The sequence below is a fragment of the Choristoneura fumiferana genome, chromosome 14 (genome assembly GCF_025370935.1).
Source record: "Choristoneura fumiferana chromosome 14, NRCan_CFum_1, whole genome shotgun sequence".
Classification (NCBI taxonomy): Eukaryota; Metazoa; Arthropoda; class Insecta; order Lepidoptera; family Tortricidae; genus Choristoneura; species Choristoneura fumiferana.
In genome coordinates, this window is record NC_133485.1 from 11,623,681 (window position 1) to 11,643,062 (window position 19,382).

Here is a 19,382-nt window from a genome sequence, read left to right on the forward strand (position 1 = left end):
TGTAGGAAAAAATAATTATAACAAAAAATGTGAACCGACTACAAAAAACCATGAAAATAATTTTCTACCAGTCTGAAGTCGGTGCCTCAGCACGAGCCAGCAGGAGAGGACCTATAGTCGCCTACCTAACCTACGCACTACATATTGGGCTTCAATCACTCCTGCTGACGAGCCAGCAAGCTGAGGCACCGACTTCAGACTGGTAGAAAATTATTTTCATGGATTTTTGTAGTCGGTTCAATTTTTGTTATAATTTTTTTTGTCACCCTTTTTAGTGTAAATAATCTAAGATAAGTACAATAGTTTAATGTCGACTGCATGTCACCTTTTACAAAAGATTGCTTTTTCCGATGCAGAGCTTTCTTTATTGAGGAGTCATATGGTGCTTCACCACCCATTCCATTTCACCAATTTTACTGTGGTCTTCATCATCAGTTCCACTTCACCAAATGATGATTTTCAAGAGCAAATGCACGAGTTACTACTAAATATATCCAGTTTACTATAGGTGTCCCTTCAACATTTGAAGAGTTCCCTCGATTTCCTTAAAGATCCAATCATCAGATCCTGGTTTGGTGCGTATGGGACCTAATTGAAGATATTCCTAGAGGAATGTAAAGAAAAAAATTCAAATCGGTTCATAAATGACGGAGTTCTGAGGTAAAGGTAACAAACATAAAAAAATACAACCGAATAAGAAGATAAACTCCGCCTTTTTTTGAAGTCGGTTAAAAAAGGCTCCACATGCAACATTGATAATATATTATTATATTGTTAAATTTGCTAAGTTAACGGCATCAAATCAACGTCGTCGAGTCGATTTAAGCAGTGCACAATGATGCAAACAAAATACAGGTAGGTACCTACTTTTTTATTTCGGATACATGTGCCAAAAAAACTGTACCTACCACTCCACTGTTCATATCATATTATATTACTTCGAAATGTCAGCGTGTCTAATGTAAACGTTAAATGAGATGACATTAAGTTTCTACGGAACAAAATAAGATCCGTAATTGTAATAACGTGAAAGTAATAACATCGAAATTCGGCCTCCTAAAGTGGAAAAATAACTGGCGTCATTAAAGGAATCTAAGGGGAGTGGCCCTGATGGCATTCATCCTACGAATAAATATTTATTCGTACCATTCATCCCGTATTCCTTAAGCTCTGTAGCAGTAGTCTTGCCGTACCTACCTGTCAGTTCGCTTTTTAATATTTCACTCCAATCCGGTCGTATGCCCGAGATATGGAAAAGATCCTATGTGGTCGCTATACATAAAAAGGGTGACAAAAATAATATTAAAAATTGTCGTGGTATATCCAAATTACCAGTACTTCCTAAACTCCTAGAAAAAAATTTATATGATACAATATACCCGATATTGAGACCCAGACTAATTCAGCAGCAACATGGTTTTGTTAATAAAAGACACAGGGCGGCCACGCCATACAAAATACGCGTTCTTGAATCTACATAGGCACGACGACGTCTGTACACGCGTCAATGTGTGCGTAAGACACACAGGGCTGACTATCGCAAAACCCTAGTACTATAGGGTATGTAGGTATGGCTTAGATGTGTAAATAAATGTAATCGTTAATCATATATTTTTATTTAAACCTACATAAATGTGTCTGTCTATGTATTTAAGCATTATTATTTTAAATTACTTACAATAAATATATGACTACAAACTTGAACGAATTATTCGGTACCTAATTAGTTATTTCATGTATTAATCGCGATACTTTTAGAAAGCATTATTTATTTACAAAAGGAAGTAGGCAGGGTAGGAACCTCTATTTCTCGCGCGCCCACTGACAAGTTGGCGCTTGCTCGCGGACTCACGGCCACCGAGCTGAGCAATGAACTGCCGGCGCGCGGATTTCACGGAAAATTATGTGACTTTGTACGAGCGACAAATTATTAGAATATGATTGATTTTCGAGTTTTTAGGAAATAAATACAAATGAATGTTTTATAAATTAAAGTTTGTTTTAATCATTTGAGACCTTATTAATTAAAGATTACTTACACTTAAATATTTCCTTTTAAAGGATTTGTCTCTGAACATTCGATTGTTAAATCGTATGTAATATGTAATTATTGCTCCCGAACTTAGTGCCGTGCGACGGTGCGACCGACATACATCGCGTTGCGCGCCCGACTGCTTTCCTGCGGTTTTCCTGCAATCTGCGCTTGAGGGGTGGGGTAACTCGAACCGGTGCGGGGCGGAGCATGGCCATTCTGTACGTCAGTACTATTATATATTCTGTGTAAAAGATCACCTGAGTCAAATCTATGTGAGCTGCTCGATTATATCTTGAGCGCCATGGATGAAAACTGTCAAGTAGATGCCGTTTACACCGACTATTCCAAAGCGTTCGATAAAATATCACACCCGATCTTATTAGACAAACTTTTGGAATTCATGGCAATTTGCTACGTTGGCTCGAATCTTATCTGTGGAATAGAACCCAGGCAGTGACAATTAAAGGGTTTATAATTCTAGTTTTGTACCTATTACTTCTGGCGTACCACAGGGCTCACATTTAGGACCGTTGCTCTTTAATATTTATATCAATGACGTTATTGATTGCTTTCGACTGTTTCGACACTAACGATATATTATACGCTGATGATACCAAGATTTTTACTATTATTACATCTGAAGTAGATTGTCAGAAACTACACTAAATTTGTTTCTGCAATGAAAAGTAATTACCTAATGTCTCTGTAATATTTCAGATCAAGTAATATTTATAGTTTTTAAGCTTTAAGCTTAAGTTTCCTAACTATTAATCAAAAATTAAATCATAGTGCTGGTTGTTTAAGTGGAACAATTTTAAAGATACAGAACATTTATTTTTTATTTTTATGATGTCACGCTGTTAGAACCTAGTATTTATTTCAGGAAGGGAGGAGGTTCTATTTGTTCGACTGTATGATTTTTTTTTACATTTATATTAGGTATAGTGTATGTTTTTATGCATATTAACCGATTTTTCAGTTACCGATTTTCAAAATTCCTTTTTATAATAAATTTATTTCGACCAACTCTGATCATACACATAGAAATTAAGAACATTATTATTTTAGATTTATTTTGTATGTTTTTTAATTTGTTTCTTTCAAAGATTAATCCGTGAGATTAGAGCCGTGGTGGCCTAGTGGAGAGCCGTGGTGGCCTAGTGGTTTGACCTATCGCCTCTCAAACAGAGGTCGTGGGTTCAAACCCCGGCTTGCACCTCTGAGTTTTTCGAAATTCATGTGCGGAATTACATTTGAAATTTACCACGAGCTTTGCGGTGAAGGAAACATCGTGAGGAAACCTGCACCAACCTGCGAAGAAATTCAATGGTGCGTGTGAAGTTCCCAATCCGCACTGGGCCCGCGTGGGAACTATGGCAAGCCCTCTTGTTCTGAGAGGAGGCTGTGCCCAGCAGTGGGACGTATATAGGCTGATGATGATGATGAAAGATTAATCCGTGAAAGCCAAATAAGACGGCACCGATCAATATTTATCAGAGGTTCACCCATTCTACATTGTATTGTTCCTACGAGGTCACTGCATAAATATGTCAACGTCAGAAGAAAATGAAAACGTTTTACAATAGTTTGTCGTAGTGAATAAAGACGCGATGATAGTCGGCAGAAACGCTTTGCTTACGCGCTTACGCCGCGAGCGTCGCCCTCGGCTAAAAATATGCCACCGGTTCACTGCGCGCTTCTTCACAAAGAAAATACGTGTTTCTTGACCTCTAAATCGGGAAACACTTCCAACCAAGTCCAAGACGCCCTGCCAGAAATATCATGAAGAAAATGCCAGTTTTCCTTGAAATACCCGAGCAAGATGATTTCGGGAAAAAATGGATCACCAGTAAATTCGTTTTTGGTGGATTCATACTCCAACGAACTTTGTTTTTTTTTGGGGCTTAGGAACACAGACATGCGACCAGCCATGCCTAACGCGCAAAGGATGTATCCCGGATGCTCAGGTACCTACCTACCAACATTTTGTAGGCCGGAACCGCACAAAAAGTAACTTTGTGAAGTCGCTGAGCCCAGCTTACGGTTTTTGCTTACTTTTTTGCAAAACAAACTTACATTTGAAACATATTTTTGGCTAGACTGAACAAATGGAGCAGGAAAATGTGTAAGCATTGTTGTATTGCGTCGCAACATTTTGCAGGGAGATGCTAATATTTCGGATATAAATGCTGTTTGTCTGCCAAGCCAAGACATTCACGGTCGTGGGCATGGCCACGAGTTAGGTCCGTTGATGCGTTGTCCACGGAAGTGTATGTATTCATTAGCAGATAAAGCAATATTGTTTTTTCCAATACCGAAGGGTGTGTCTTTTACACAATGATGTTTAAGTTCGGCAATCTTGATATACATCATAAGAACTCAGTATCACTGTTGATAAGAATCTGTATTCATTGTTGTATATATAAAAAGCAAGATTGACTGATCTATCAACACACAGGTCAAACCCCTAACGGATTGCGCTGAAAATTGGCATGCAGATAGTTATTGTGTATGACACAGAGGCGTCCGCTAAGAAAGGATTTTTCAAAATTCACGAAACATGATGAAACGGAAATAACTAAAGGTTATATGGAGAATCAAGAGTCGATAGACTTATTTAAGTATTCGAAATTTCACAGAAGTAGGTACTTCTGGAAATAAATAATACAATTCAAACTGACCTCCACAACTATGATGATTAGAGACTTCAAATTTGACATACAAACAAGTGATAATAATAGTAATAAAACTACTTCTGGATCTATCAAATTCTCGCGGGATCTAAAACATGATCGCAATAAATGAATATGAAAATAAAAAGGATTAGTATACATTCGCTTCAAAATGGTGTTATCTCCGTAACCATAATAACTTGAGGCTGAAAATTTGGCATGCATGTTCATTTTGCGGATTATTTTTATCTAACTGACTAACTTTAGCCGTTATAGAGACGAAATCACTAGGCAGATGTAATCGTTTAGGATCATAGAGTAGAGGGTAGTCGACCATAAATTTTATCTCTACGCTGACGAAGTCGTGGACAAAAGCTAGTGTTATATATAGGGATGATGATGATGAACTAAGGATTCCCATCGTAGTGATCGCATAATAGACGATGTGCCAATTAAGTGCTCGGTGTGAATCAATCCAATCAACGATAATAGCCACAAAGTACAGCGTGGTAGATCATTGAGGCAGACGCTAAAAAACGAATCACGTGGTGCAAAGAGAGTATGTGATTGAAATTTTGGCACGGTAGAAGTTCGTTAAGATAAGTGTGAGCTTTTGAATAGATATTTAAAGAACCGCGTGTGAATGTAGCACAAGTTTAGAGCGACCACCGCACCGCTGGTCGCCTGCCGAGAATAAGGTTAATTACCCCAAGGTCGGGGGAGTGCCAAGAACGGACAAATTCGCGATTTCAATAAGGAAATGAAAACAAACGCTCAGTGACATTGCGTCAGAAAGCATCTTGCTCTAAAGCACTGGACTGTGACGAGCGAGACATTCAACCGTAGGATTCTATGTTGTGATTGTGATGCGATTTTGTTTTCCCTTGAAACGCAGACTATCTTATCATAGTGGTTATTATGAATTCAAATACATAAACTGCAGATAATGAGCTGCGTCACGTCTCTTTTTAAATTAAGTAGAATGATATAAACAAAGATTGCTGGTTACCATCGTCAGTGCTTAAAGCGGCGGTCATTCAACCTCTAGAATACGTAGGCAATACTTAATATCCTGTTTCAATATGGTTTATGTAGACGATTGACTATAATATACGATGATTTATTTATGAATAAACGATGCAGGTGGGAGCCTACTGCAAATCGCTCCTTTGGAATTATTGGAACCAGAGTTAGAGCTCACGGATAGTTAATTTTTAAATCTCTTTATATGTAATTTATACTTTTTTTAGAAACGATAATTTTATAATAATTAGTTTCGTTTTCTAATATAAATATTAAAAGTTGAAGCAGATGATCTTTACTTTTTAGGCCGCCTTTTCCGCAAACAACGATCTAGGCATGATATTAGTTGTTCACATAATTAATTAATTACACATTTGACACAACGCAACTTCACAAACTCTGCAAAAATTGTAACTGAACACCTGAGAAATGGGTATCTCAAAAAATTTCGAGGACAGAACCTTCTAGATTCGTTCTATTTGGAATGATATGTTTTTGTGTCATTTGTGTTGAGGCGGGGACCTGCGTCACTCGGTGACGGTCTGACGGTGAATCAGTCGCTGTTGATGACCCCGCTTTTCATATTGAGTGAGTGTTTCTAGACGCTAACGGTAAACGCTGAACGAAATGCTCGAATGTTTAAAAAGTTAAGCCAAGTTTTATTAGGGTTAGCCGGCTCATCGGATGAAACCAAATTTAAAGCGGATTTTAAAGGTTTACGCCAGGATTTGGACAGATTCTTCTTGGTTTAAAAAAATAGGGCAAATAAAAATCGAGTTGCGTGCGATTAGCTCCATAGAAATTTATTTAAAAACTATTGCAATATTTCGCTATTTTTTACAAGCTTTTATTTGGTTTCACCTGTCCCGTTGTCTGCCTGTAATCAAATCTTGCAAGTTAAATTCGACCAACTTTCAGTGGTTCGATTGACTTGAAATTTGGTATATTTATGTAAATTGCGTGACAATACAATAATCTGGTAGTGACATCCTGGTAGTCCGGCCAGGAACGTCTCCACAGGACGGAACTCTACAACGGTTAATGGCAATCTACTTGAAATTTGGTATGCAAATGTAGTTTGGTTGACAATACAAGTACAGTCAAAAAAAGTAAGTACAGTCAGAAAAAAACCTTGTACTAAAAATTAATATTGTATGAATGAATGATGTGTATGGGTTACTATTTAATAATATGTCACCTAATGTAATGAACATGAATTATAAAAAAATAAATGTTTACCAAAAACTTATTTAAACTTTCGGCAGCATTTTCCTTAAATAGAATTTGGAACTCGTTCGTTGGTCTAATTTATGAATTACGATATGTTAGTCCCTGATAATTCTGAATTATGCCGTGTCACATTTTTTCGATAGACAGCGCTAATATTTTTCTTAGCACACTGATGGATCTTGAGCTTAAGCTTAAAAAAAAAAACAAATCAAACATAAGCATAAGCTTACATAAGCTTAGCTATCGTAAGGTCGCGGGTGAGCAAGGAAATTCTTTTAGTTCATTGATATGGACCTCCGCAAAGTAACGCCTGATTCAATAAATTACAAATCAAACTGCCTGAATTAAATAAAACTAATAAAATATATAAATACCGTAAGGTCGGTGTACTTTGATCCATTTCTTTTCGTTACTTTGGCCCATATGAAAACCACATAAAAACATAAAATAAAGCGTAAAATAAAAACAGAGGCAGAGAGCCATACTCTCAAAGCAATAATAAAATCCGGACCGAGTTATATCCAAGGGCGAAAGTACCTACCCTGCTCTTACGGTATGTATGTAGAACTGATCATTCATTCATCATTTTCTCTTCATAGTACGCAACCGTTGATAATTCTGTTTAATGTAAATGTAGCCCGAACGCCCAAAGTAACAAATAGTTTCAGAAAATCTTATATACTTACTATACATAGTATTGCAATTGGAACCTCCATGTCAGATTAGACTTCATATCAGTAGAATACTATTATTTTTAAAGACCATGGCATATATGTAAATTAGGTATATACTTTAAATATATAAGGTGCTTGCTACTCTATCGTATTGGGTAACTGTAATGATAGATGTAATGTTATTAGAAATAAATAAATAAATAATTACAATTATCCCATAATATTTAAGAATCAAAGAGTCAAACAAGTTTGTTCTAGTAAACTAACCTTGAACTAAAATGGTAATAATTTATTCGTGTATTGTTGTCGAAAATGGGCACGTCCGATGGACGGAGTCATGGAAATTATTGGAAATCAATGTATAAATTACTTAAATCTACACTTTATGGCACGATAAGTCGCAGGATTTTGTGCTGACTATACTTTTCACGTATTTGTTGTGAAGAGCCTGCATATTCCTGGTGAATTTACCTATCATTCTAATGATTAGGTATCAGTATAAAAACAATCTGGGGACGTTTTGTTTCTTGTTTGTGGGTTGAGTTTATAGCTATTAGGTAGGTACATTGTTTACTTTGTTGTCATGTCTATACGAAATATGCAAACCGAAAAAGTCACAATTGCGATCATAAAATCATATTTGTATTATGAAATTTCCAAGAGCAGGGAGCAAAGGTTTGTGCACTGACTAAACAAGCGAGGCAATCACGTTCCTAATCTGAAGAAATCGTGGCATTAATTTAAAATTAAATTAAACACGATACATTAACCTCATTTTGTGTATGTTTGTATTTTTAATGAGGCTGGTTGTCTATTGAAAGCAATGAATCACATCACGTAAATTGGTAAAGAAACCAACAATGGGGACAAATAAGTTATTAGGTCATGCTCAATACAGATTAGGCAAGAAAGTTACATTTAGGTAGTTTGTTTACTCTCTGGTTTATTGACCACATCTCTATTCTGTTTCTATGATTCGGTTCATTCAGTCAGATTCGGTCTATTCATGATTTATCATTATTTAAAAATTATGAAAGTTTTTATAATAAGCAAGGTTAGGGATTTTCACAATTTTTAGGGCTTCGTACCAGGGTCACTGTGTTGTCAATTTTGATTCTCTCGTAGTGGTTAGATTGAATTTAAATTTGGTATACATTATGTAGGTTGGATGACAATGCAAGAAGTCACTAAAAAAACTCGTATTAAAAATTGCAATTTTAACAAAAACTTATTTCATTTATAAACAAGCGACCATTTTGACAATATCAAAAGTAATCCCTTGTTCCTTTTTTGGTTAAACGACAAGTTAGTAATTTCATTACATTTATATTAAAATTCATAATGTAGGTGAGTATACAGATTAATTAAGCAATTTAAGTATATATATCTAAGTGGGACTTGCACTAACAATTGCCATTGTTCTAGCCGTTTCTACAGCAAATAACCGAGTCTGAAAGGCTATTGTAGTAGTTAAGAAATATTTAAACTAAATCTTTTGTATTCGAATTTGTTTGTTATTGGGATTAGAGCTCGATTGTGGTCCATTATAATGCGATAGATTCTTTCAAATATTCTCGAACGGAGACTGTGGATCGACAAGCGCAGCGAAGCATTCTTCGAGATCTTCCACCAACGAGATGAACAGATAACCAGAGTCCAGAGGCATCTTTGTTTGACAACCTTGGAATTGTTGCAATTGTTTTCACCATTTTTTTCTGTCACACGGTATTAGACGAGGGTAAAAAGAGATGGTGAATGCGTACGTGAACATCAGCGCGCTAGACAATTCGGCGTCTGGTTAAAGCCGCAGGTTTACGGTGGATGTAGGCCGCTTCTAACCAAAGCAACTGGAGGTCTATGGGAGAGGCCTATGTCCAACAGCGGACGTCCTACGGCCACGATGATTCTTTTAGCTTTTTCGACGTTCAAAATTTTTGTTTGTTTTCTAAATAGTGCCATCTTATAAGCAGGAAAATAAACATGAATATGATTTTCAAAGTACACAAAAATATAGTATATAATATTTGCAATAATACAATACATTTGTCTATCGAACAACGGCTAAACTGATAATGTCTTTTCCAACCTCGACATTGGCGGAATCATCGATAGTATCGATGGAGCTATACTTTCAAGAATTGAATTGAATTCAGTACATTTCTAGACATGTGATGTTAAAATAAATATATTTATGCACTTACCTCGTAAACATTTGGATGCCAGACTTTCGTTAAAAACCTAATTGAAGGTGGTGAATACGGATAGTCTGGAGGGAACTTCATATGTGCCTGAAACAAAAGATAATAATCAGTTTGATAAACGTACCTAATTACACATACATACAGGTCAATTCACAAGAGCTGGCCCTATAGGTACAGGTACTACGAAGTACAAAATTCGAACTTCGTCTATTGCCGTCCCGCTGACGCTAATAATTATTATTTAATACAAGAGTGAGAGGGATGGTACGGCACGAACTTCGATTTTCGAATTTGGTAGTAACCTTCAGATTATGACAGATGCATAATATTTCACATTTGTGTGAATAAGGTATACACAGATATTTTCATTCACTCATTCAATACATTCGTGCCAGCTCTTGTGAATGGACCTATACATATGTAATATGTATGTACCTACCTATACATATTACCAAACTAAATTCCTGACCAAAGTTGGCTGAACTGGTTCGACAAACATGAGTAAAAATTTAATTGGTCTTAGGCATACCAGATAAAGACAATAAAGGGTTTGGGTTGGGACTATAGGGACTCTATTCAAACAATGGGTATACAGTAGAGTTCCAAATTTCTTTGCAAAAGGTATTTAGTATGTTCATATACGTATATAATATGTACAATTGCACGGTTTATTTTTATAGATTCTGCGGGTAGCTTACGCGAGGGCCTAGTGCGGATTGCGAATTTCATCACAGGTGGGTGCAGGTTTCCTCACGACTTTTTCTTTTGCTGTAAAGCTCACGGTAAATGTAACATGCAATTTTGCACATAAATTACTGAATTTATTTACTGAAAACTCAGAGGTACGGGCCTGGGGGGCCTGGGTAACGAACGAACCCACGATCCTCCGCTTGAGAAGCCAACTTTTTGAACACCCATTTGCTATTTATCAAAGAATTGTGTTATCAATCCACAGCTCCATACAAAGTTCTTATGTTATGGCGTAACGTAATTTTTTGCGTCAGCCTACGCCTTATCCGCAACCTTTTACCTTGTCCCACAGATATAATGTTGTATTTTATGAGCGCAAATGTGTCCCGTATTTAATTAGGTCAAGAACACACATATCTGACCCTATCCCGAGCTTGCCCCGGGTGAAATTACATAGATAAGCACCTATACGTACCGATACTATGTATATCATCGTATATTATATTAAATCCCATCAAAAACATAAATGATAGCCAAGTTCAATAGGTGTTAAGAATATGCGTCGCTGTTGACTTCGCCGACAAAACAATTGAGATCTACCTATATACCTACGGCCAAGTTGGCATGTAATGCAAGTTAGAAAAATCCTGATTTTTAGATGTTTGTATCTTAATAATCGATTGAGCTATAGTATTCGTGAAATTTGGGGTTCTAGTTAGCCAGGTAGGTAGTCTATGTTAGCTATTTTTTTCACGTTGATCGTCTTCGTGGCATTGGAATAGTCATGTCTTTATACTAGAATGCTATAATGAAGTAGGTATTCTGCGCCTGATTGTGCTTTTTGAGAAAACTTTTTTTTTTTCAGATGGACTGTTGCTGTTAGATGGCTTTTACAGCTTACCGGAGAGAGCGAGCTGCCAGACGGGCCGCTCAGCAAGTAGTGGTAGTTTATCCAAGAATCTGGGAAAGCATATACCTACACAATACTACATTTGTTCTAGCATGATTCAAATGACAGATGATTATGTAACTTTGTAAGGCGGTTACAATTTTTTATATTTTCCAACAAAGATAATTAATGCTTGAAAAAAAAAACTTATACAAAACCCCCGACAAAACAACGCCAGCAAAAATAATAAAAAACCGCCAAAAAAGACCACTAAAAAGTAAATAATAATTATGCACTACCTAGCTGTTGCCCGCGACTTCATCTGCGAAGAATTCGTTTATCCCAATCGCGCGGGGACTATGCTGATTTCCCGCAAAATTAGCCTAAGTTCATTTAGTACAAGTACCTAGTTATAATTTTTTTTCATCTAAGCGTCGTCGGTGTCGGGGGACCGCTAAAGTTAACAGGAAACTAATGTAAATATGTTGTATTTTTTTAAATATTGAAGAAATGCGAAGAAAAATAAATGTAAAACATAAATCTTGCAGCTGAATGATTTACAGTCATTTTTTTATATTGTTGTTAATTTTAAACAGAGATATTGTTAATAACAGTATATTGTTGTTAATTTTAAATTGGACAATTTAGACATAATAAATAATATATACTTTTTCTGTGGAAAAAAAAGTCTTTGACTGACGATTATCGTATATTACAAACCTTCGGACTAATTTTATATTTTTAAATTTAACCAATATGCCATTTATGTCGTAAAACGTAACCCCATTATTAAAAAATCTTAGAAAATAAAATATACAAAACACATTCGTAGCAGAACGGAAAACTGAAGCTGTCAACTCTTTTTTTCATCAAAGTATAAAAAAAAATTGTACGCCATGGTAACTAGGGATGGCGATTCTTCCGGAAAAAGATCGATTTTTAAATCGATTCGAGTCGAAGTCTAAAGCATCGCTCTTTCTCAAAAAAATCGAGGTCTTTCATTTTGTTTCTTTTTAGTTTTTGCTATTATTTGTAAAATAAAAATAAAAAAAGATGCAATATAAAAAAAACTTAGTTTTTTACATGAGTTTGGGTATGTTCTTCTGCTTTTCAACCCAGGGACGTCCAGTGCTGAACATAGTCTCCCTAAAGACTTCCACAAGGTACAGCCAGCGACAGTCGGTCCATCTTGTACGTTCAACTAGTTGTAAATAATTTCTTAGTGGCATTCTTATCAACGCAGAAAAAAAACGAACCTCGATTCACTGAATCGATCCATGCTTAATATCGATTAAAAAAAACAATCTTTTTTTTGGTCCAAAAATCGATTCTGCGATTAATCGATCTTAGTTAGCCATCCCTAATGGTGACGCCACACACACGCCATGTCATGTGTCATTCGGCGTTCGGTTTGTGATTTGAGTGCTCGAATGTGTTTTCTCACCTTATCCCGTTATTTTTGCCTTTTTTGTTGATTTTACTGTTACTAGTTCATTGTTTTTGGTTTATTGTTACATTTTTATTTTCTGTTGCCTGTTATTGTTACTTTGTTTTAATAAACAAGATGGACCCTCAACTAGGCTCGTCGCAGCAACAGGAGTTCCATTTCTGTTCTCCTAAAAAGTGACCTTTTGTGTCCATATTGTTAACTTATGTACCTATTACCTACACCTCTTATCGTAATTATTGTACTTAATGAGTTTTTTTTTACAACTTTCTGCCTTTTTGATAATAAATAGTAAGTAGGCCAGCAACGACCTGACAACAAGTTTGATAAAATGATAGGTCACAATAGTTAGATAGGTGCCAATAAACCCAGAGAAAAAGGTTCCTTATTCCTGATACGTCAAATTATGACAGCTGTCAGAATTCTACGGACTAAAAAATTAGAGTTTATATATACTCTGCACGTCAAAAAAAAACCTAAGGAAGTAGGTATCTTTAGGCAGGACAATCTGCAAGGTAATTTACCTTTCAAATGTTTTCTTTGCATTATAGAGGTTATTCATTTAAAATTAACAAGTTGTTAGAGGTTGAGTTATAAAAATAGTGGAATTTCTAAGCCTTGTCAAATATGTACGAAAATCTTAAATCACAAGGCATCTCAATTGGGATGTCCCAATTTTTGACAACATATAATAACCATTTGGAGAAATAGGCTTTGTGAAGCGTTTTCAGAAGTCACATTCCAAAAATGTGATAAACTAAATTAAATAAACAAAATTTAAGTAATGACCCTCATTTGACCCCTGCAGTGTCTCACAAAGGCAGTTATAAAGCAAGTCTACACTTAAGGGAATTGACAGTTTGAAATGTTGCTGTCCTGCTTATAATAAAAAAGAGCAACAAAGATAGAACTTTAATCACACAATGCGCACCTGGCTTTAAACAGTTGTCATTTATCGTAAAGTCCGAAATGTATACGAGTATTTCCAATGTATTTTTACAAATTAAATTATTAAATTACATTGTTACAAGTAAATACAAAATAATTTAAATATCAGACTTTAGTAAAAATATCTATTAACAAACATAGGAATAATCGAAGCTAAAAGAAGAGAAATAAACATAACTATTTGTCATGGTTCATTTAGGACCCTAAGCCGTGCTTGTATTATTGTCAAATTGTAATGCCACAGATTATGTTATGTACAACCTGAATTTTTCTAGCCAATGGAACGTGGCTGTCTCACTGTGACGTCATCCAGCGTATTTCGTAAAAAAAAATATAAAAAGTTAAATACTCATCCAAATTCAATATCAATGAAAATGGTATCTTAAAATATCCTATTCTTTCCAAAAATAAAATAAAAACTATAGGTTATTTTTTTTGGTGCATCCCAATTTGGCTGTTAAAAATATAAACACACCATTATAATGATTAGGAATAGGATTCAATTCCCAATCGTAGCTTTATTTTTCTGTTTTCTTTGTGTTTTAGTACAATTTGAAAAATTAAATAAGATCATGTCATGATAAAATTATTAAAACATACTAACTTAATATCTTAAAAAAAAGTTACAATATAAATATGTTTCGTAGTTTATAAATTCATTTAGTTTTATATGTGACAATCCTCCTTAAGGGTCCTTATGGCAGCCTGCCATAAGGAGCCTTTTGCTACGGATTGTCACATATGTATTGTTAATAGTGTGTAGTACATTTTTACAGCGGTCAGAGGGTCACCCATGGTAGGGTTCTACATAGTCCCCTTTAAGGGCCAAACCCTTATTCCAGCGAATTTATTATTTTTTATCCCCTCCAAAAAATATGATTTCTCAAGTTCTGCAAAGTAGTTGTTCAAGCAATGCAGTCCTCATTTGTCAAAAATGTTTGCAATAATTGCAATAATTGAGGTGTGCATAAAGTGGACTTTCTTACGAGGCAATTTTGCCCATTTTTCCAACAATTACGTGTTAAAACGATCCTCAGTGGAGATGCCTATGTTCTCAGCTATTTCAGGCACCTACACTCGGCAGCCATCAAGAATGATATTATAGACTTTTTCTACAACATCCTCAGTAGTGACTTAGATTGGGCGACCAGTGTGGAGCATCAGATGTGCTTTGAGGGGTCATGTTTAAAATAATTTATTCAGTTATAAATAGTCTGCAGTGGTGAAATAAGTCTGGGCAGGTGACGTGTTACTGAAACAAGGTGTGGTAGTAGCAGTGTTGCCAGATCCAATTTGAAAAACACAGGGTAGTAGACCGCTGTGGGAGATGTTGCGCTGCTGCAGGCGCAAATTCATAGTTGTCTACCCTGGAATTGATACAATACACACCAATGTGTGGTATACTAAGTTGTGTAGACGCCACCACACTCAGAGTCATCAACTCAAAGGTCACTAGGCTCTCAGCGAGATAGTCTGATGATAACAGCTGGCCTAGTATGGGGATGGTTACATTAGGAATTTGGTGGAAAGAGTTGAACACCTTAACAATGGTAGTTAAAATGTTTAATTAAAACTTCTGTCATGACATGAAAATTACCCATAAAATATATAATTTTATGGTTTTTATTGGTATAATGGAACTTTTCCATCCAGTTGTTTTGTATGGTTAACTGTGATTTAGCATGGTCTTACTTTTTGGTCATAACCCAGAATCAAGCACAGTGGGGAAGAATTGGAGAAACAAGCTTAACTGTAATCGATTTGTCTATTTATTGTTGGTAAAAGTTGTCAAAGCTAGCAAATATGTCTGTTTGTTTGTCTGTACACATCAGTTTGAACTACATTTTATTTAGTCCTACACTAAACATTTTAAGATTATTGAGGTTATAAAATTGATGTTTGTTTTAATTTAAATCAGCATGCCATGGAAAATACATGAAATTTCAGCACTGAGACCAAACTAATCATGATAAAGCAGTATTTCTCTCTATCTGCCAATGAATTGACTTATCTTCAATGATAATCAGTTCAAAATCCATTTATTATCAGGTTAGTCAGGGATTGTTTTGAGATTTATTAAAGTGATTGATTTATAACTTTAGAATATTTGTTTTTGTATATGATTAGCAATGAATAACATGGTAAAACAGATTTTGTAAAGAAAAGTCGTTTTAGACGGACTTACCTTAAAGTAGCCTCCTTGGTATAGCGTGTCTGGGGGGCCGAATATTGCAACTTCCCACTCAAACAAATTGTCCTCTCCACAAAGTTTCACTCTGAACCCTTCCACGGGCTCTTCTTGTAGACTTTTGTACTCCAAGGCCAAAGCCCTGAGGGCAGAACTGGTCGGAACTGCGCTAGACATTGTCATTAACTAAATAATTTTTACACCAAAACCACTATCTATGAAAAGGAAAAGATTTTATCGACATAACACTTTTGAACTCTCCTCACGATCCACGTATTCACGAATCATTTCGACGCGAGTCAAAACAACGACCGACGAATTTTGGTAAACATATCGCCAGCATAGCTACGGATTATTTATGAACACACTTCGAACGCTAATACTGAAAACATATAATTTAATATGCAGCAGCAATAAACGTTTGAAAAATGCACTAGTCCAATCTACGCGGCGTATGTTCTAACAATGAGCGAGCATGAGAAACTGTTCGCTGCAACTCTGCCCAAACAATCGCAATTCCAAGGAAATCGTCTGCGTGTTCGTTTCGGACTGTTCGTAGTTCGTAGGTACAGCTGCGCTGCTTGCCAGAGTTGCCCGACCGAAAATTGTGGAACAGCTGTTATTTCCGTGCTTGCTTGATTGCGCAGCGGTGACGCATCCATTATATCGACTTGAAGGGGCATAGCGCCATCTTGTAATTTATGCACTTTCATTAAGTAAACTAGCAACGTTGCCCTCAAAGTAATACTTGAGATAAATTCTAGATGGCAGTGTACAATAGTTTTTTTTAGTGAGCGTCTTGTGCTGTGCGTCGTGTTTCTGTACAATGGCGCTGGATGGCGCCAATTCGAAAGTTGTATGTCCATATCTGTCCAAATGTAGATGGCAGCAGTGTCAGTTATTGAGTTACAAAATTATAATATCCTGCTGCTAGACAGCGCTAGCATTCACATTAGCCGACATTTAGGGCCTGTTTCACCCAAGTTTCACCACTTGTCGACTAACTTTAAAAGTGACGGATATCAGTGATCCGTCTATTTGTTTTGTCCGAATAAACAAAGACGGTATTACTTTTATCTGACACTTAAAGTTTGTCGACAAGTGTGGTGAAACAGGCCCTTAGGAGGCATGCCCGAGCCCGACTGCCCGAAGGAGGTTTATTTAGGTAATATATGTCTTCCCCATCAATAATTGAATAGGTAACTACGCATTCACTTCAATAAATAAAAAATAAGTTTCGGATAAAAAAAAAACATTTTTAATGCAAGCTTTTTGCTGACTGTACTTTTTGTTCACTGTGATTGCATTGTCGTTCAATTTACATAATAACTGTGATAATAATATGTGTTGTGTACCCACAGTGTGTACCTCAAGTCAATCTGACTATTGGAATTGGTTTAAAATTAATTTGCAAGTGAAAAAAAGGCTTGCAAATAGAAATAAATTATCAGTTTTGATCAGGTGATATATTATCACCTTATTTACTTATTTAGCTTTAAATTGGAGATTTTATGATGCCTGTATACATACCGTTAAAACTTGATTGCAGTACCCATTCCACCTACACCAAAAATGGTTCCCTGCCAAACCGGTGTGCCGACGAAATCATGCCAGTTTTGCCCGCGGCCATTCGCTGCGTTTAGCAATATCACAGATTAAATAAGTTGTTAAAAAACATTTTTACAAGCTTTTTTGGTGACTGTACTATTTGTTGACTGTACCTATTTGAATTATCATCTAAACTACATATCCGTACCAAATTTCAAGTAGGTACCTACTATTAACCGTTGAGGAGTTCCCTCCTGCGGTGACGATCCGGCAGGACCACCAAGATGTTACTACTATTATTGTATCGTTCCAAAATTTAAATAAGTAGGTATGCTAAATTTCAAGTCAATTCGAATTCGACCCCTGGAAGTGGGTCAAATTGAGCTTCCAAGATTTGACCCAAACAAATAAATAAACAAACAGGGCAAGCTAAAGAAAAACTTGTAAAAAATAGAACCAGTTGGCAGTCTGTGCCGTCTAGATCTAGATTCTAGACAGAGAAACTGCATTCTGCGGAGCAGAGCGGCGTCCCCAAACTGATATTCCCAGGACTTGGGTTGGGGTGCGGGGGTAAGAGGAGCGGTCGCTCTGGGCGCCAGATGGCAAAGGGCGCCATTTTGCAGTTTCCAGTGCAAAATCAAATTTTGATGATGCCTTTTCATTGGAGAGGCGCGGAAGCGGTGTACTTAGACTCTCGCTCTATCTTGATCAAGGGCAAGAGCTGGAGCTGTGGCCGGAGTGCCCGTGGGAAAGAGGGGCTTGCCTTAAAGTTCAGCGTCAAGAATCTAAAGCCGCATTCACATTTACCTGTCGTGTTGTGTTGTGATGCTCTCTATCTCTCTCTCTATAGCTTTGATGCGACACAACACAAGCCGTCACAACATGCACTCTGCATCAGATAAATGTGAACGCAACCATATAAAATGTATGAAACAGATACCGTTCACATTTATCTGTCGTGTTGTGTTGTGATGCTCTCTATCTCTCTCTCTTATAGCTTTGATGCGACACAACACAAGCCGTCACAACATGCACTCTGCATCAGATAAATGTGAACGCAACCATATAAAATGTATGAAACCGTTCTGATGCGTCACAAGGTCATAACACAACACGATAGATAAATGTGAATGCGGCTTAAGACGATTCGCCAGAACGGACGATGGTCAGAATCAGACTCTCTCCGCAGGACGGAACTTCCTCAACGTTTAATGTCATCTACTTGAAATTTGGCACCGAAATGTGGTTTAGATGACGATGCAAGTACAGTCAACAAAAAGTACCTACATCCAGCAAAAAAATCTTGTATTAAAAATGTCACAAAAACTTATTTACTTGATTTTAGTTTTTTAGCCAGACAATTTGTTTACCGCTGGCAGTTAACCTGTAAGTAGGACCTAACGGTTGATTAATCGTCTTATTTGTGCAAGCTGCAGACAATCGGCCGTGGGATGATTCAAGTTCGCCCACTGCTGCCGAGTATGGGCTTGCGCTGCCCACGGAGATCTAGACAGCCTTATACAATCATACAGTCAATTTGATTCTTGGGTAACTTATAATTTCTTCTTTATCTTTACATTTTGTGATGTTAAGATCCATTTGCAAAATATGAAGCACCGCGAGCGGACCGGACTCCGTATCTACGGACGCAGTTTAACGTATGACAATCAGCTGCATGAAAGTACTTACACCGGACCTCTATGACTATGAAGTTGCATGGATGATTATTGTAAGTTAAACTAAGTCATTAATAAGTTCGCTCCGTTCGCGGTGGAAACCGTGCTTTAGGCTTTAAAGTATTTACCAATTTTTGTTAGAGGCTATAAGTCCCCCCCTC

The 19,382-nt window shown here is 36.6% G+C and overlaps 1 protein-coding gene across 1 annotated transcript in view; it reads right to left on the reverse strand.

The window, feature by feature from the left end:
- The window catches only part of LOC141435139 (ubiquitin-conjugating enzyme E2 R1), a 35,981-nt gene extending 19,377 nt beyond the window's left edge, over positions 1 to 16,604 (reverse strand). Inside the window, exons 1-3 of the mRNA XM_074097720.1 lie at positions 16,462 to 16,604; positions 15,995 to 16,212; positions 9,836 to 9,922 (exon numbers count right to left, since the gene is read on the reverse strand). Of these exons, the coding sequence (XP_073953821.1) occupies positions 9,836 to 9,922; positions 15,995 to 16,180 (273 nt within the window). The 5' untranslated portion in view covers positions 16,181 to 16,212; positions 16,462 to 16,604. The remainder of the gene's footprint in view (positions 1 to 9,835; positions 9,923 to 15,994; positions 16,213 to 16,461) is intronic.
- Between the last annotated feature and the right edge of the window lie 2,778 nt (positions 16,605 to 19,382).